Source organism: Nelusetta ayraudi, unplaced genomic scaffold (assembly GCF_046127955.1).
Source record: "Nelusetta ayraudi isolate G7.1 ecotype Tasmania unplaced genomic scaffold, CSIRO-AGI_Nayr_v1 ptg000048l, whole genome shotgun sequence".
NCBI lineage: Eukaryota > Metazoa > Chordata > Actinopteri > Tetraodontiformes > Monacanthidae > Nelusetta > Nelusetta ayraudi.
This window is the reverse complement of record NW_027466098.1, coordinates 15,649,825-15,669,103: the sequence shown is the minus strand read 5'-3', so window position 1 is coordinate 15,669,103 and position 19,279 is coordinate 15,649,825. Positions and strand designations below refer to the sequence as shown.

General features: G+C 49.9%; 1 protein-coding gene across 2 annotated transcripts in view; it reads right to left on the bottom strand.

Annotated features, from left to right (window-relative positions):
• The window catches only part of cdon (cell adhesion associated, oncogene regulated), a 32,689-nt gene that overhangs the window by 3,575 nt on the left and 9,835 nt on the right, over window positions 1-19,279 (bottom strand). Inside the window, exons 2-15 of one of the 2 annotated variants that reach the window (XM_076036685.1) lie at window positions 14,653-14,801; window positions 13,552-13,830; window positions 12,952-13,098; window positions 12,036-12,179; window positions 11,658-11,948; window positions 11,300-11,572; window positions 7,919-8,187; window positions 7,253-7,427; window positions 6,058-6,174; window positions 4,756-4,959; window positions 4,108-4,298; window positions 3,310-3,415; window positions 1,645-1,767; window positions 1,146-1,337 (exon numbers count right to left, since the gene is read on the bottom strand). In XM_076036685.1, the coding sequence (XP_075892800.1) occupies window positions 1,146-1,337; window positions 1,645-1,767; window positions 3,310-3,415; window positions 4,108-4,298; window positions 4,756-4,959; window positions 6,058-6,174; window positions 7,253-7,427; window positions 7,919-8,187; window positions 11,300-11,572; window positions 11,658-11,948; window positions 12,036-12,179; window positions 12,952-13,098; window positions 13,552-13,830; window positions 14,653-14,725 (2,584 nt within the window). In that variant the 5' untranslated portion in view covers window positions 14,726-14,801. The remainder of the gene's footprint in view (window positions 1-1,145; window positions 1,338-1,644; window positions 1,768-3,309; window positions 3,416-4,107; window positions 4,299-4,755; window positions 4,960-6,057; window positions 6,175-7,252; window positions 7,428-7,918; window positions 8,188-11,299; window positions 11,573-11,657; window positions 11,949-12,035; window positions 12,180-12,951; window positions 13,099-13,551; window positions 13,831-14,652; window positions 14,802-19,279) is intronic. The other variant, XM_076036686.1, reaches the window with a different exon arrangement.

Below are 19,279 nucleotides of genomic sequence, written 5' to 3'. Positions count from 1 at the left end.
TTCTATTAGCATAAAATAAATTGACATTTTTGCATTTTAACCAAAAACGTCAATTGTGTTTTTAGAAAGCAAAAGCATCATGGGATAAAATTCCATATTTTGCAAATGCAGCCCATTCGTCGGCATCATTCGACATTGACAAGGCGGATATGAGACATAATATCCTCATAATCCAGAAATGATTGTCCCAACACTGTTGAGGCAGCGCTGCCATTCCAAACACCTGCCCTCTAGTTTGGCTGGATCGGCCGCTGATCTCCAGACACTGATTGTTCGCTTCCTGTGACACATCCTGACGTCCTGAAGTCCAAACCTTCACAGACCCGAGCGGCCTGGTAAAGAGACCCGCCAACAATGGCTCTCCACTTTTCCAAGAGCCGTGGGATCCATATATGTGAACACAGCGCCCTTTGAATGTGCTCCACAGACTGTCCCCGGGCCAAAGATTATTACTTCGGAGACTAATAAAACCCAGTTCAACCTCGAGCGCCGTGTTGTTTTTCCTCTTTTAAAACATAAACGTCCCATTATGTCACCACAGGATTAACCTCGCCGCATTTAGCAGGACGTCAGAGTTTTTACACCTGTGTTGTTGGTGACATTAACTCCTTGGCAAAGTCAGTTACGAGTGGATTTTAGAGCAGAGGGGGAGGAACAGCCGTCTGGTTTTTGTCCCCTTCCCAACCATGCGGGAGGTGCAGCAAAGCACCAGATTCAGACAACTGGGTAAACAACAGGCTAAATACGCTGGGTTTGTTCTTTTAGAGATCTACAAATATAAAGTGAATCACCTGCTGAGAATAAACCACTGGAGTACTCGATGGATAACAGTTTTCTGTTTTTTTGTTTTGCTTAATTATGTCTTGTGGGATACATGCAGCCAATAAATTCCTATTTACAAACAACTCAATAAATACATAAACTCTATTTCACTCCATTAGTGTGACCAGCATGCTGGAGAGGCTGTAGTGCTTTGTTTTCAAGTTCCTATATTAGAAAAAGGAACTGAATTTGCATTTAAGGGCGCATAAAACTTCCTCCAAAGGGAACCACACGCTTCCTTTAATATACACATACACGCATCCGCTGGTACAGTAGCGTGTCCTTCACTTCTCCGCTGCTATAATGTGTCTCGCCGCACTCACTGTGCATGTTGTTCTGCTGCCGATTCCTCCACAGACACATGGCGATGAAGGCCAGCAGGATGAGCACCATCACCCCCAGAACGCAGCCCACGATCAGGTACAGCAGCCCTCCGGGGGGGCTGGACGGCTCCTGGGGGTGGGGCCCGGGTGGGGTGATGGGGTGCTGGCTGGGCGACCCCGGGGACTGGCGTGCTGCGGCAGAGAGAGGAAAGGGAAGCGAGGAAAGTTTAACAAAAAAACAAAAAAAAACAAATCTATTTAGCTCCTAGCAACAAAGTAAAAAATAACATTGCGCCAAAGTGTAAAATGCGAGCCATTGTTGTTGGAGCTCATAAAAAGTCATCGCATTTATGCTGCGTAATTATGGAGCTCATGCCGGTCATTAAAGCTGCAGCCTTTGCAGAAACATGCCTGGAAAAAGAGACGGCAGAGCGGAGGTTCGCCTGACGCGTGACTCACTCCCCGGGTGCGCGACGGGGTTTTTTTTTTTCCTCCTTACCTCGGGTCTCGCAGATCATGACGTTGCTGTATTCGCTCTCGCCGCCGTCGTTGAAGCACTGCATCTTGATGTCGTAGGAGGTCTCGGGCTGGAGGTGTCCGATCATGTGCCAGTGCTTCACACCTGAGAGGGGGAGAGAGAGAGAGAGGAGCCGCGCGTTGACACACATCCATCCAGGATCCTGCGCAAGCTCAGCGCTGCGCCTTCTCGTCATGTCTCACACCTCCTCGGTGGTCGCGCCAGTTCCAGGAACACCCCCCCCCCGCCCCATCCCCATCCCCCCACCCCCTCTCTCTCTCTCTCTCGCTTCGTCTCCCATATCTAGTACAGCTCGCTCGCCCCGCCACCACCACCACCACCCTGTCAGTCCCACCAGGGCCCACAACAGTCGCTTTTTACTCTAGATGAGCTCCATATATGGCGGCCTCGTGTTTGTACTGGCTCGCCTCCAGTGCTCTCACACACACGCACGCGGCCGGCCGCACACACAGCATCGCTGCGCTGCTACTGCGACCGCTACTCCACTCTGAGATTAGACACATGAGAAGTGGATCTAATGCGAGGATTTACTTCTCTCATTGTGCCAAAAACCAGGCTCCAAAAAAATGATCTGAAGTTTGTTTTATTTTTCAGGGACTTCTTTTTCCTCAATGGGACCTGAAACAAATCAGTGCAAACGCACTGGGGCGCCTTAAATGACAGGCGCCCGAGCTGATTTTAACTGCTGTGGGCCAAGATCGTTTTTCGAAATCTTTTGTTTCAAACAAGCTCTGAACTCTGCTGCAATTTAAGTCATTTATGCCCTTCCACGGATATTTAATAGAAATGCAGCTTTTAAGCAGGAAATGAAAGAAACATCTAAGGACAAACAGCAAAGTAGGGCATGAAACGAACATTAGTTCTCATTAAGTGCAGATTAAAACAAGCCTGCAGGACCAAGATACAAAATCAAGGGCACAGGAAAGTAGAAATTGTCTAATTTGTTCCAGATTATTTGATTTTAAAAAAATGTATCCTGCTGTTATGTATCAAATATTTAATAAGAAAGACTTTAATAGTATTTTTTTTTTAATTAATAGTGTAATTACTGCTTAAAGACTGACCTGAACACAAGTTTACTTTTATTTATTTTTTAATTAATATTGCTAGAGAGGAAGCCATGAAGCAACGTCTGAGTGGCAGTATGAGGTAAAGTTGCAGCCTAAAAAAAAATCAATAAATGAATATATACTTCATATTACATCACACAGCCTGATTTATTTGATGCCGCGCGGTTTTGTTTGTCCGCGCCCGTTTTGAAATAACACCAAAAGATCTCAGTATGGAATCACGTAAATTGAGTTTGTTTAGAGCTCGGCGTTCACATGTTGAGCAGCTTGGCAGGCGTCTGTACCAGGCTCCACTATTAGCATTCCACACGGCAACCTGAGACGCTTCTCCCGCCGGCCGGGCTCGTGTTTCAGCTCGGGCTACCATTTATTGAAGACAGATTTCAGAGAGAGCAGCGCTGCTCCGTCGCAGCGACTCTCCTGAGCTGCGTCTCGTTCGCAAACACGATAAATTCCCAGTCCGTCTGCCGAGCGTCAACATCTAGGAGCTGCAGAGAAACAATCCTCACCTCTCAACAACCCAGACACAAACAGAAGAAAAAAAAATTCCACTCACCCTCCACGATGTCCCTTTTGTAGTCACTGTCGTTGTCGCTGTCGGTGGGCCGGTAGTAAATGTAGAATCCCTGAATCGGGGTGTTGTTGTTGCTCGAAGGACTATACTGCATGGCGGGACACAGAGAGAGAGAGATTATGTTAGGCCGCAGCAATCTGGGAGGGAGGGCAATTATCGTACAAAGAGAGGAAGTTTTCCCGGCGGCTAATGGCGACGCTGGTTATCAGCAGACGCACGGCGGCGAGACGCTGATTGCACCGTCGGAGGGAGAAAAGGGACACCGGCGTCTGAGGCCGAGCAAACGCCGGGAACTATCTGCTTCCATCTGCAAGCGGCAGCGAGGGGGACAAATAGAGCGGGAGGCCGCCGCGATGGAGCAGGACTTTAATCAACTCCACCGCTGATTGAGCTTTTTAGCTGCTGGAGAACCACCAGCGAGTCGAGGCGCACGCAGGCCAACCGTCTGGGGCTCGACGGTGAACATTCCTGGTTGTGTCGCCGCCAACTGGCAACAAACAAACAGCGACGGGCTTTTTTTAACGTCTTGTTAGTGAGCACGAGGGCTGCAAGCACAAATCTGTGTGCGAGGGTCACAATCGACAAGACAGCAGCTTTCCGTTTGTTTCTCTAGTTTGACTTTTAACTGACTACAGTTGTACTACAGGGTGACAACTCCACTTGGTCAGATCAATTTACCAAAAGACAGGCTGTCATACTATTAAAAACAAAACAAAACAACCAAGCAGCTGTGAGGGATAAAGTCGTGAAGAATGAAGCCATTCCTCGCCTGGTCCTTACTGTACTTACAGTCCAGCGCAGCATGATCTGGGTGTCGCTGATGGCGTCCGTGGACGAGATGTGCGGTCCGACCACGGGCCGGTCGGCCATGCGCGGGCTGGCCTGTGGCACCTGGTACAGCTTGGACGGGATGCTGTGGGGACTCTCGCCGTACATGTTGACGGCCACCACGCGGAACTTGTAGGTGGAGCCTGAAGAGGGAAGAAAATGTAGCATTTTAGCATGTTACATCAAAATATACGACAACGATGGGGAGAGCAGCTGAGCTATACGATAAGAACTGTATGCCTGACTGGCTGCCAATACGGTGGCACAGCATTTTTTTTCCAGTGGCCACTTTAGGTACTGCAGCCAAAATATGCCTTGCAGCTCAAAAAGCATTTTTACGCAATGCAAAAATAAACATCTGTAAAATGTCTGACAGGACGACTCCGACCTGGAACTTTTTAAGTTGTGGACTTTATTCTGATTGGCTGATTTGTCCGATGCATCGTGCGAGTTACAGAGGCATGATGGGAAGTGGCACTACTGCGCACGCACAATGCGGAAATAACTCGGAAGCCAAAATAAGTTCCGCGCTACGTGAGCGACTGCATCTCAATGGATGGGCGGCCATTTTGGATCCTGGGGTGCCCGGTCGCAACTCACCGGGCTCCAGGTTGCGAACTTCCACCGACAGCTTAAGAGGCGAGATGTTATCGGCGGCCACCAGCCACTCGGCGCTGCGACCGCGCCTGTACTCCACGCGGAAGGCCGTGATGGGCGAGCCGCCGTTGGCTCTGGGGATCCAGGTGACGTAGACCGAGCTCTCAGTCGCCATGGAGATGGTGGGACGGTCCGGAGCCTCGGGCACTGGGTGGAGAGAAAGGTTCGAACCGTTTAGCCGCGAAACAAACAAAAAAAAAAAAAAACACACACACAATGGACTGTCATCACTGAACCTTATGAAAGAGTATTAGGGCCACAAGAAGAGAAAAAAAAATATTACAGGAGTTAAGTTTTCATTTCGAATTTTAAGTTGAAATTTCGTGAAAAAAGTCAAACCAAAAAGACAAAATTTCATGAATAAAGTCGACGTGAAAAAAAGACAAATTTCCATGAATAAAGTTGATGCAAAAAGAGTGGAAATTGGCGAGTAGACTGGCTGGATGGTGGATTAACCCAGTTACCCACAGTTAAAAGTAAACTGTTGAAAACAGGTGTATCCCACAAGGTTCACCCACAGTCATTACAAAACTGCGAAAACGGAAGTACTCCACTAAACTTGCATGCAGAGCCTTTCGACTTTATTCTTGACATTTTGCCTTATTTCATGGTGACATTAATTGCAAAATTTAGATTTTATTTATCTATTTATTTATTTTTAACATCAACTCTATTCTCACAATTTTGACTTTAATCTTGAAATCTCAACTTTATTCTTGAATTGAAAACTCTTTTTTTTTTTTTCTCTTCTTGTGGCCCTAATCCTCTTCCGTAGAACCCTGACTGCTAATTTTGACTTGCAAATTTCCCCACTGTGGGATCAATAAAGGTCTTCTTCTGCTGATTGGATGGAGGCGGATACAAGGCGACTGCAGTGGAAGTTATGTGTACTTACTGCCGGGGCTCTTAAGTTAGAGAGGGCAGGAGAGAGTAAGAGAGAGAGAAAAAAACAGGGGGTTAGTGGGAAGAGCGGTGCGAGTTTGAGCTCGGTCACCAGTCAAACATGCACGTGCGCAAACACACAAACACACACACACACACACACACATTCCTCACACAAAAAGAGACACAACAAGGCGTCCATTTCTCAGCGTCAAACTGCGGTTTCACTGTTTGCTCTACTGGACAGAGAGAGGAAGTGCAGGCCACATCTGAACATCAACAACACAAGCCTGCTGTAGACCCACAACCTGCGTCTTCAGCAGCTACAACAACAGAGGCGCTGAGATGCGGGTCCCAACTGACCTCGGTCGTGTATGACGACGCCAAAGTGCGTGTTGGGAGTTTTCTCCTCCGGAGCTTTGGGTGGCGCTGAGACGACGGGAGGTTTGGATGGGTTCTTGTTGGAGGTGGTGCTCTTCTCTGCAAGCGAGGGAGAGAGATGGGGAGGAGGGGGGTGGGTAAAGTCAGCCATAAGACAACAAGAGCCAACAGGTCTCCGGAGCTATCAGGTCCACACAAGCAGCACACAGAACGGCTCCGGATGTCGGCTCCGGAATATTAAGTTTCCTGCTGCTTTCTGGAAACGTTCAGGTTTTATCAGGGCGGGTTTCAAGTTTCCGCTTCATGACGACTCGGCGTGTACACTCTGACGGCGCTCGCTAGGCCGGAGACCCGCTGCTGAATGTGTTTTCAACGGCGGATCCGTCCAAAACACACACGCCCGGACCACATTCAGCCACATCAATCACGTCCAAGACAAAAGGATTCAATCCTCAATGCTATTGGTTTTGAGGTGTTAAAACATGTTTGTACATTATTTTGAGTCAGTTGGTGAATGTAGGTCAGTTTTGGCTGAATTCTAGCGGTGGAATGATATTAAATGAAAACAAGCCAAAAAAAAACTAAAGTAAGCAGACACATTTTCACGGTGGAATGAAACACAACAGAGCGCTGAAGAAGCGAAGGATCGGTTCTGTGATCCTGAGTCATTGTTCTAGTTTGGAATCTGGAGCCACGTCTGGCCTTCCGAGTCTCTGGCTGGCTCTTCTTTCGGTCCAGGACTGTTTTGCTAAAGACCCCCCCCCCCGCGTTGCAATAACCCGTGTGGGAGTTTGGCAACATTGCACAAGATTCTGACCAAGAAATAGTTTTGTATGCGGTTGCTCTTATTGTTATTTGTCACGGAAATACTTGCCGTGGTCCTGACCCAGGTAAGTGGGTTACGAAGTGTGGTTAGTGTGTTACTGCAGACCTGGTAGAGGGGCTTTCGCCTTTAAAATAAAATCTGTCTCCACCGCAAAACCCCACAAAAACTAAGCAAAAATTCTGAGTTGGACCTTTTAAAGAATTTTTCTGATTTATATGTCATTTTTACCAAATCAAATTACCCAGTTTGCTGTTCTGCAGCACAGGAAGCTGAACAAATCTCTTCTTGACTTGTATTTCGAATGAGAATGAAATGCGTGTCGAGCGTTGAGGCGGCCGTGATGGTACTGACCCTTGCCAGTGCGGAAGGTGAGCATGGCTGGCTGCCCCTCCCCCGCCGAGCTCCGCGCCACCATCAGCACCTCGTACAGGCTGGACGACTCCAGTTCGGACAATCGTAGCGTTTTCTCGCTGCCAGGCACGCGGACGGTCTGCCAGCTCCCTACCACGGTTCCCATTTCATCAACCTGACACGCAGGGAAGAAGAGGTGGGGGGGGTGGGGGGGGGTTGGGGGGGGCAGGGAAAAATCAGCCACACACGGTGAGCAAAACACAGGTTTCCAAAAAACTGGGCAAACAGCATCTTTTCAGTCCGATCCCTTTTTTTTTTTTCAGTGATTGCGCTCGGGCTCGGACAAACCCGGGAACGCAGTCAGGAACAATCCCTTCAAGATTTCACTCACAGTTTCCAACACTGGCTGCCGCCGCCGCCGCCGCCGCAGCCGCAGCTGCTGCCAGCAGGGTCTTAACTAGGATTGCTTCACTTTTACAGTCGGTAAGAGCTTATTACTGAGGCCAGTGCTGGAATATGACCGTTGAGCCGCCTTGCCTCGGGGCTGCTTTATGTCCATTATTTAATGAGCTAATTAAAGTCCTCTCACACGAGGCCACTCCAGCCAAAACCCGAACACAGCACAGTGTGTTTTCTTTTCTGTTTTTCCTTTTTTTCAAGCCTCACCTTGCGGTACTTGACAAAATAGGCGTTGATGGGGCTCCCTCCGTCCCGGCCCGCCCTCCACTCCAGGTCGTACATGTCGGGCTTGTGAGTCTGCGGCGGGCTGATGATGATCGGCGCCTCCGGAGCGGGACGGTCGCCGCCTCTGCTGGCCGGCGGGTTGGCACCGTCCGCTTCCTCCTCGGGCAGGAAGAGCTCGTGGCCCTCGTCGCTCTGCATGCGGTGGAGAGGCGGCGGCGGCGGCGGAGCGGCGGTGGCGGGCGGGAGACGATCTGTTGAATTGGAACAAAGTTAGATGAGTTTATTATGAGGACATATTAACTTTTTTTTGTACTTTGAAGTGTTTTAAATCAAGGAGCCTTCACTGGACAACAATGATTTATAGGTTTGTATACACAAGACTTTTATGCAGCACTGACTCAATAAAGACATTTAAAACCTGGCATTTAACGCTTTCAGTCTTATTTGCTGCGTCTCAAGGTTTCCTGCATTTCTTCTTCCAAAATGTTCTACTTTCACATCCAAAAAGGCCAAAATCCAGGAGACCGCCCCATAATACTTCATTGCAATTTGCAGTACCGCGTTTCATTGCCAATATTTGGTTCCCGATAGGTCGGCCGGATTCGAAGCTCCGCTTGCTTTTATAAACCTCTAAACAGGAGAAAGCACAATGCAATAAAAGCTGAAGAGTGGCGCAACAATGAGAGCCAGTCAGAGAGCCATGGAGCGTTCTCGCACGTCAGAGGGCCAGCAGAGCTGGAAGAGTGCTACATTTGGACCGAGACCTCTTCAATCTACATAAAATAACAAGGAAAAAAAAAGCCTCTGGATCTCTGCTACACTACATAATCACGCTTTTGTTTGCTTTTTTTTTCCCCATGTATTAAATCCGCGCCAGAGCCGTCCACCTGGACAAATCGTGCGAGCTGGGAGCCTTATTACCACTGACACCAGTTTGGCAGAGGCACCTGGTGGAAACTTTTCATGGACACTTTCAGGGGAGGCCAAGGACGGCCCAGGACGGCGAGGCGACCCTGGGCCGCAGACGCCGAGGTCAAGCGGCTGCGGAGATTTAGAACCGCAACACGTGAACAAGGAGAGTTGAAAGCAAGGAGGTTTGCCACAAGCTGCCGACGTCCCCGGCCGCTTTTGTGAGGAGCGGCCGGTTAACTTTGTTAAACAAACAGGCCAGGAGCTGGTAACACTAGACCTGTTCCCGGGCCTGCGACCAGCTGCCACACATTCCGCACAGCAACCATTAAAATACCGGAGAGAATCAGACCCCGGTGCGACGTCCAATGCTGCACACACTCCTGCCTGTTCCCTCCGTCTAACCTTCACCACAGCTTTGACTCAAGAGTGTAACCACAGCCAGCACTCCTCCTCCTCCTCCTCCCCCTCCTCCCTCCTCCCTCCTCCTCCTCCTCCTCCTCCTCCCCGTCCTCCTCCTCCGTCCTCCTCCTCCTCCTCCTCCTCCTCTCTCCTCCTCACAGCACGAGGCAACTGAGGCCACAGCGTCCTTCCCGGACCTGTCAGGGAGCTGTGATAGATCTGGAAGTAAGTGCTGCTACACCTGGACGGGGATTTGCTGCAAGGTCCCGACCAGAAAAATCCATTAGCGGGGAGCGACTGAGGGAGGTGAATGTGATGGCAAATCCCAAAGGATTACAGGCAAAGACTCGGCTGGGACGCTTAAATTGGCCATTTGGCAAATATGAAAGTCAGGGAGGTTGACAAGATTTAAGGTTTGCTATAATATACAAATTTACAGGAATGCAAAATGTGTGTTTGGTACAGTAAGTCGTCGAGAGGAGAACCAGCAGACGTTCTCTGAAGGGTTAAAGTGCTAATCGGGATGAAAACAAAGATCCTGAACAGAAACAGAACATTTCAGAGATATCCCCGTCCAGATGCAATACAATAGCCGACTGCGCGCACACACGCACATCAATGACGCCTCTGTTTACTTTAAAAAGGCAAAAGTTTGTTTGATAAGCTCCTGCGCCTGGTACCTTTACAGAAAAATTCCCCCCGAACACGGACTGACCTCGCAGCCGGTGTTTACCTTCCGCTGAGCCCGTCCCGCTTTATCATCGCTTCGCGGAGGAACCCCCCCCCCCCAAACCCCCCCGCGGTAACTGCGGCGAACGGGGGGGACGCTCGCCCTCATTCTTCCTCCTGCGGTCTGCGGAATTGGGAGGCCTGCAAACGCCGTCTCCCAGTGAACCCGCCTGGTCCTGTACAATTTGGACTCCCCCATATACCACATGTAGCCCCTATTAATCACTCTGCAGCGCCAGGGCTGAGCCAAGGAATTGGGGGAGGTGGGGGAGGCAGAGAGGCTGAGGGAGGTGGGGGGGGGAGGTTGTGATGTGTTAATAAATAAAAGGCAGTTGTGTATGATGTTGACAGCTGGGTGGTCTGCTCCTCGTCATAACCCTCCGCTGCTACTCCTTACATTCCAGCGTCCGGGGGCTTATCCCTGACGGCGTGCACAAAGCTCACTCTCACGCTCAAGCTCAGTTCACGGCTCAGGAGGAGGCCGGCCCGAGCTAAGCCTCTCCTACCAGCTCTTGGACAGCGAAGGGAAAAAAAAAAGAAAAAAAAAAAAAGAAGTGAAACATTCACACTCAAACAGCGAGGGACTCCCTGCAGATACTGTACGCGCAGGCGTTTGCACTCGCCTGCCGCCCCGGCCGGGACGCCTTCCATTCTTCTCTCCAGAGGCAGCGAGACGTTCTGGAACGGCTCGCATTGTACGTGGCGTTCCTCACGTCGCCCTCCTCCCCCTCTACCTCATATTGAGCGCATAAACTTTGGTGCTCTGCCGACGGTTCGTCCCGACAGTCACTATCACCCGGCAGTGGTGCAGCGGAGGGTCAAGAGCAGGGGTGGGCAAACGTTTTGGCTTTGAAGCCTGAACCTCTTAGAACACTGAAAAAATGGATGAAATCGAGCTATTTTCTGACTTACTTATATCATTTCTTTAAGTTCGGTGGGCCAGATCAGAAAGCTTGACGGGCCGCTAATGGGCCCCGGGCCGTAGTTTGCCCATGCCAGATCTAGAGTCTTGCTCCGTTCAAAACAGCAGAAGAAACTGCTGCTTCTCCGATTTAAATGGGTGTTTTTTAGCCCTTTAAAAATAGATTTCACTATATTTATATATTTTCTAGCCGACCAACTAAAAATTTTTTTTTTTTACATTAAATAAGATGTAAACCCATTCTTGTTGAATTTTCATTTCCGGTGTTGTTTTGTCACACAGCATCCAGTTGCTCTAAAGCAACGACTGGGTGGTACTTTGTTTTACCAATATAATAACAACACAGCAGGAACTCCACCGATCCATCATGAGTCAAAGCATCTAATCAAACGTGCACGCACCTGACTGCACCGTGAGCATCCCGTACGACGTGGCCGAGTCCACGCCGTCGTCCAGCAGACACTGGAAGACGCCCTGGTCCTGCGGCGTCACGGCCGCGATGCTGACCGAGGAGCCCGAGACCTGGAAGCGGCGCGACGTCGGGCCGATGGGCTCGCCGTTGAACAGCCAGGTGACGTTGGGGGCGGGGTTTCCTTTGGCCACGCAGGTGAAGCGAGCGGAGGAGCCGGCGGGGAGCTGCTGGTCGGTGGGGCCCTCGGTGACGGACGGCGGCTCTGCGGAGGAGACGGCGGAGCGTCGTGAGGTTCAGCTCCACACTGGGATGAGCCGAGTGTTTGTTTGTCCTTCTTTCAGACTCACTGAGAACTTTGACGGTGTAGTTTGCGCCAAAGACGTCGCCTCGCTCCGTCTCGGCGCCGCAGCTGTAAACACCCTCGTCGGCCCTCGACACCGACGCAAAGACCAGGTTGTTGTGCCGCCGACTGCCAGGAGGTCCCGGCGGGAACTCTTTGCCGTCTTTGAACCACCGGGCTGCCGGCGGGGGGCTGCCGGACACGACGCACTCCAACGTCAGCGGCTGCGACGGCCGAACCGCCGCGGTGCTCGGCGCGGTGGGGTAGAGGATCCTCGGCGAGGGGGCGGAGTCTGAACCTGGAGAGAAGAAGCGTCAGGAGGGTGAGGGACAGGAGGCGCAGCGGCGTCTGAAAGCTTCCACTCAAACGTGGCTCCTTGACTGACTTCTTATCGATAGCTTGGTTCCGTGCGACTGTGTGACCGTCTCCCCCGTCACCGGGTTGAACGCACCGCATTTGTACATGCCCTGGTGGCGGGCGGAGACGGAGAGGATCTGCAGGTTGCCAGATGGAAGAACTAAATAGTCGTCTGAAAGAGAGAAGAAAGCACCCAAGTTATAAGCGAGGCAGCAGCACGGTGAGCAAAATGTAGACATCCTTTAATTAATTCATTTAATTATTTATAAGTGTGTATGTCGGCTGAACAGCTCAGAGAATTGCATAATCATGGCATTGACAAGCATCAAGCTGAGCAATACACGCTATCCTTAATCTCCTCTGAGCACATTGATTTTTTACTTGTTTTGGGTTTTTTTTTCCTTTCTTTTAAGTGATCTGTACGCATTGCATTGTGAATACGTTGTGTTTGGTTCTTTTATTGTGTCTTTTAAATATTTTGTATGAACTGTCTTCCTCTTATCTGGACCATTTTTGTTTGTAATAAAGTTTTTTACTATTATTGTTATCATCATTATTATTATTATTATTATTATTGTTATCATCATTATTATTATTATTATTATTATTATTATTATTATTATTATTATCATTATCATCATCATCATCATCATTATAATAATAATAATAATAATAATAATAATAATAATAATAATAATAATAATATTATTATTAAAAAGGTTAAGCAGCTTTTAAGCGAACACATAAACTACATTTCCCACAATGCCCAAACACTGGATTCTAGTGCAGTTCTTCGAACAAGTGGAGTCAGGAAATAGGTACGTGTGCAGTACGGTGGACAAAAGTATCATACATCTAAATCATTTCATCAAACAGAGCTTCGTAGGCAGCATACATTCAAAATATAATAAAAAAACATTGTTCTCTATGTCTTCCAAACACACCTGTGGACACTTCTATCCGCTCCCCTCGCACCTTTAACCTGGGCCGGGCCGGAGGGACGCTGTGCGGCAGAGGACACTCTATGAGGACGGTGCTGCCCTCCTGCACCGACAGCGACCGCCGTCTGCCTTCTTCATATTCAGATATTTCTGTCGAGAGAAGAAGGAGAAGGGGGGTTAGAACTCTCTGCAAGGAGCCACCGCCGTCGGTCAAGGAGGGGAGGCGGTCCGCGGCACTCGAGTCTGAGCTGTTTGTGTTGGAGCGGCCGGGACTGTTTATTGTTGCGGCGAGTGATTCCATTCAGGCCTGTTGTGGCTCCAGATCGGGGTCAAGCCTTTCGTGTACGATCCAACAAGCGGGCAGGAACATAACACACCACGCCGGAAAGCCCAAGGCTCATTAAGGATACTGGTCAAGAGGCAACTGGAAGGCTGCCTGACTGAGAGCTACACCGCCCCCTGCCCCCCCCCATCCTCCTCCTCCACAATCAGCGGCCTTCCTCTCCTCAAGGCCGCTTCCTCTCTTTCTTCCCGTCTTTCTGCCTTGAAAACAAACAGACGTGTGTCGCGCACGAGGCCGCACTTCCCCGCCCGCATCCGTACCTGCTAGCGCCACGCGTGCCCGGCGGCTGGCAACCGCTGGCCCGCGGTCCGCCCGTGCCACGCACTGGTAGACGCCGGCGTGGCTCTCTCGGAGGGAGGCGATGGTGAGGGACGTGGCGTTGATCCGCACACCGGGCAGGGAGTCCTCGGCCAGGGGGAGGCCTCGGAAGAGCCACGAGACCACCGCCGAGGGGGGCCGGACCAGGCAGTGCAGGTGGGCGACGGAGCCGCGGCTCTGGACCAGGGAGGCGGGCTCAGAGAGGAAAGACGGATACTGGGCTGATTGGGACACAGAGAGCAACAGGTTCAGAAGTGTGGACGCTGATTGTGTAGCTGCTATTTTATTTTTTTTATTTTTTTGAGAAACCTTTTTAGTAATTTTCGGGACCCTGGTAGCTAGTTTTAGCCTTAGCTTAGCCCTTTAATTGTTGTCTGTATCCGCTGTCTTTATATGTTTGCACTTTTACTGTTTATTATTTCTTTGATATTCATTATTATTATTATTTGCCGTGAAGCGTTTGTGCTGTGAGGGGTGCTGTATAGATAAACTCTTACTTACTTACTTACTTACTAGTTGCTAACATCCTCACACTCACGGAGGACAAAATGCAAAATCGAGGACTCATTTTCAAGCCCGGCATCACAGAATATTTATGAGAAGATCAGAGTCACCAAGTCACGAACAACAAACAAATAACAAGAAAAAAAACAGAAGGAATGAGTCAGACTGAAAACCTCCACGTCTCTTTCAGAGCTCATTAAAGTGGGCAGAGAAGCGGCTTGGCGAGCGAAGCGGACGCCACCGTGCACACAATGCGGCTGACCTTTGGTTTTAAAATGCCACCATTCATTTGATTCTGTTTAATATGGGAGTTGAACTTTTCCCCTAATTAGCATACGAATTCTGGAGCGCACGCACAAAGTGTTTTGTAAGGTCAGAAAACCTTTTTTTTTTTGCGGGGAAGGGGAATCGCAGCGGAATCGGCTCGTCCCAGGGCGACAGCGCTGTCAGAGCCGGGTTCAAAATGAGGCCTCCGAGTTCCTTAATGCCTCCCAGAAAAATAAGATAAAACCTTTCCCTGAGGCGTCGGGACGACTTACAGGAGCAGCAGACGAGCAGGGACTGGCTGAGGCACAGCACAGTGGACAGCAGGAGCCTCAGGCCACAGTCCATGGTCCACTCTGGCCCCCCGCCGGCAGCCGCGTCTCACCGGGTTGCGTCTCGCACGCTCTCGTCTGTTCGGCGAAACCTGACAAAGACACGGAGGGACACACAGTGAGGAAGAGAAAAAGTAAAAATAAAAAAACAGAAAAGGTGCGATTTAAACCAGAAGCCCGGGTGGTGGTGGTGGTGGGGGGAACTGGGAGGTGAAGGAGCAGATATAGGAGGTGAGCTGGAGGAGGCGAGCGTGAGGGGAGGATCAGAATCTATAGGATTCCTGTACGACGCTCCTAATCTTCCCGACACATCCCCTTTACACACTCCTTGATCTCCGCTTCCCACCCTCTCACTCCGAGGTCTGGAATGTCCCGCCCCCCCTCCGGCCGCCTGCCTCTCACTCCCACTGCACCGCCGCCGAGGTCTTCCCAGCTAATGGAGTGGCTGTGGAGAGAGTGCCGCCTCACTCTTAATATCACTCTCTTGTCACACCGCGTTGCTTCCTCATAGGTTCACTGTAGCCTGAAGTGCAGCCGCAGACACACTGGAGGGCCACGTAATTAGGAGCATTCCACTATCCTTTTCAACCTGACCCCCTCCCCACCACCCCCAACCACCACCACCACCCCCACCCTACACCACCACCTATCCCTCCAACCTCCCCTTCAGCCGCGGCACCGCCTCCTCCTTTTTCCTTAAAATAATCCGGGCTGGCTTTGATCCCGGTGTTCCTGGTTGGTTACCAGGGGTCTGAGCTGAGCCTGAGGCCGGAGGGGACAATGGCCGTCCAGCTGTGATATTCACGCCGGCCGCTTCGTCGGCTCGCGGGCGTTAGCGGAAGGGTGCCAACAAGGAGGGAGGTTGGGTTGGGGGGGTTGCCGGGAGGGTGGCCCAAATTAAAAAAGGGCGACGTGCGGTGGGAGCCGGCGGAGCCGAACCAGTTCCTAAACCCTCGACCTGGACGCCGTTTCATTAGCCGCACACTCCGGCGGGTCAGCGCCGTTTGGCCTCTGCTCGCCGGCTGGAAAATGGCAAACTTGTGCAAAGCAGGTAGCAGTAAAATCACCGTTTATTTCCAGAGAGAGATGGCAGTTTGTCCATCATGACTGAATATTCATGTGTGTATGTAATGTGACTGAACAACGGTTTGAGTAGCTGTGTTTCCATTACAGTTTTTTGCAAAATAAAAGCGATATTTCCAAAATATCGACAAAGTAATAATTGCGATCTGCAGGTGTTTCCATTGAATGACTTGAAGCGCATTAGCCGTAATTCTCGTAAACTCTCGTCCCGTGAGACTTTACGAGAATTACGTTTGCGTTTGTTTGCTGCCAAGAATGGTTGTTATATGTCTCTCTTTGATTACTTTGTATAAAAAAAAAAATAACCCGTGTCCTCCTCCATCCAAACATAATGCGCCATTTGCACTTGAAGTGAACTGGTCACATGACCCTGCAGGTCATGTCCGATGATGTGTAAATGCGAAAAAGTGTTTCCATGACACTTTTGTGATATACCGCTATATCTATATGTCTGAAAACCACCTAATTAGAGCATCAAAACCATCAAAACCTATTTGAGTTTTTTTTCCCAAAATGTAGGCGTTTCCATTACCAGTTTTTTTTTTAATTGCGATACTTAGGTTTCGCGCAATTCTAGGGGTAATGGAAACACAGCTAATGTGAGCACTTTGGGTGATTTGAGAAATGCAATATTAATATTAGGACTCAAAAGCAATGTGTTCCTTCTTTCAATTGTGGCATATTAAACTCAAGAGAGACAAAATGCAAACGTCATTATTCTAAACTGCGACAATCAAAGCTGCCTTCCACTGACTTTCTGCACGAGCTGTGACTCACGCAGGGGAGACGGGGATGAGGGGGCGGAGGGGCGATTGTCTCTCCGTATTCAAAGCAATTACACAAAGATGCTTTATCCGCGCGCTCACTCTGCCTCTCTTCATCTTGTACTCGCTCTCAGGGGGGCATCCTAAGAGAGGATGAGGAGTAGGAGGAGAGAGGAGAGCGCAGGCAGGAAATAATAAACTCTTCCAGCTCCCGGCTCACGCCCCTCCTCGCACCGGGGGGGTCACAGGTCAGGGGAGAGCAGAGAGAAGGGGGCGAACCAGCGGGTGTGTTGTGGCCCCCGGAGGTCAGCGCCACTTCTCTGTTTTGCTCCCGACGAGTACGACAGAGTCTCTCCGACAATGCATTCCATTCAAAAATGAAAGCTACAAAATAAAAGCTGCGAGACAAGAAAAAAGGCTTTGAAACATCTCAGCTGATTCTCCTCCACCCCGATTGTTTCGGGGCCTTCGTGAAAAGTGACCCGCCGCATCAACACGGAAAGCAGTCGGGCCTGTGCACTCCAAGTGTTCACACTCCAGCCTGTGCATGCTCCTTCAGGCAGATCAAACCCACATCTTGCAAGCTAGCGTTTCTCCATCACCGCGAGTCGCAACAGGCCCCCCCAGCACGCTGGCTGCCGTGTCATCTGTGGAAACTATCTTTCTCTCCCGGCAGGAATAATGATATATAATTACAATAATAGCAACAGAGCTATACATACGCATATATTATAAAATTAGAAAAAAAAAGGAAGAACGAAGTGCAAGCATACCGACTTATGGTCTGAATGAGAAACTGGGTCTGGTTGTTTTCTAGTAGCAGCTTCTGAGAGTCATGCTCAGGTGCTGTAGCTAAGAGTAGGTGCCCTTGTGTAAACACACACACATACACACACACACACACACACACACTTATCTGGCCCATTGATCTCGTGCAACAAGGAAACACAGGGGCATCATTCCTGCTCCTTATCGGTTTGGCTTCCCTCTGACATCCGCCACCATGAAGCCGCCTCAGTGGAGACAGACACTGCAAGGATATCTGGTGTCCCTCATCATCGTGGAGTTCTTCTAATGCAGGCAGAGTTGGCTGCTTGTAAAAAAAAAAAAAACAGAAAAAGAAAAATCGAGGCCAGCTTCTTTCCACGAAGACATCGGGACTAAAAGCCGGAGTGGCCGTTCGTCGGCAAAAAAAAAGGGGGGAAGTCCCCGAAGTATGATCAGCCTGAGAACCATGACTTCGGCCCAGCGTTGATCTGCATCCAAGCCACTCTTTCACCTCTCTGGACTCCTTTCCAAAGCTTGTGATTACACAACTTTAAATGAAAAAAGGTCCTGTGCTCCGGGAGGTTGTTTTTTTTTTCTCCTCCCATCCAAAGTCGGACTTTGCGTTTCTTCTCTGCTTTTGCACTTTACGTCGTCGGCGCGCTCGTCCCATTCTCCAGGAGAGCTATAAACTGGAGAAACATCCTGAATATAAAACAAGCTCCGTGCCGCTGAAAGCTAATATTCAGACACTTGGACAGTTTTAAAGAAAATAAATGAGCTAAGTGTCAGTGAGTTCAAGTGGAAAAGTTCCTGTTTTCTTGGGTGTGTGAGCTGACCCGTGTGTGTTTGGGAAATGTTTGACTGACACCTGGATTAAGTGCGAGTGGGGGGGGGCTGGGGGCGGCGGCAGCAGTCCTCAAAATACAGCTTGTTCCTTGTTTAGCCTTTAAGAACGAAGCTTGTATCTGTCAGAGTTCCTTCCCGGAGAATCCTAGATACGCTGTTTTGGAGGCAACACCTAGAAGGTAACCAGACGGAGCTCCATTCAGGGCCCCCACTGGGACAAAGGAGATCTCCGGTGGTGACACAGGAGAAAATAAACACGCCGACACGTTGCCCACGGCGAAGGGAAAGAAGTTGGAGTTTGCAGGGGTTAGCACCTGCAACTTCTGAGGCCTCCTGCTCCTCCTCTGTCTGCAGGAACTACTTAAATCTCCAGCGCCACCCCCATCGGTGCCCACATGATAGGCCGGCCCATATCCTTGTCATATTGGATAAACTGGGACAAAGGAAGTGTGGCGGAGCATCAAAGAGCCACAGGGTAGAAGAAGAAGAGGAGGCAGGTCACAACTGGTGCGGCGGGACTGAGGTTGGAGCCTGGCCCCTATACTTCCACAAGGAGGAATAAAAGCTAGCAGAAAAGAAAAACATTAAAAAAAAAAAAAAAAAAGCTACTTCATAAACATCCAGTGGGCTTGGTTGACCGCTCATATTAAACAAATTACAAGCTCTGGCCGTCAAAATGGAGGCTGAACTTCAAAGAGGCGGCAGAGGATGAAGCGGCGGGGTGTCGGCGGGGGAATAAAGAGCGAGACTTTTCTGGTAGGATGGTCTGATGTGACCTGTGAGCCGAAGCGGATTCACATGCTATATCCTGAACCTGCCCGCACACGCCTCGCAACTCACGGACAGATGATCTGTAGCGCAGGCATTCCACAGCTTCACACAGAGAGCAAGAGTGATGGACACAAAGAGACAGGGGGAGACGCGCACACGCACACACACACACACACAGATGGAGGAGATGAGGAGATAAACTCAAAACAGGAAGATGAGAAGCAGCGAGGGGGAAGAAAAGAATCTGGGATAAAGAGGTGAAACACCGCCGAGGTCGATCTCGTCATGGAAGTAAACACTTTTGCGCTGCAATATTTGGAATTTCTTCGGTTGCGACA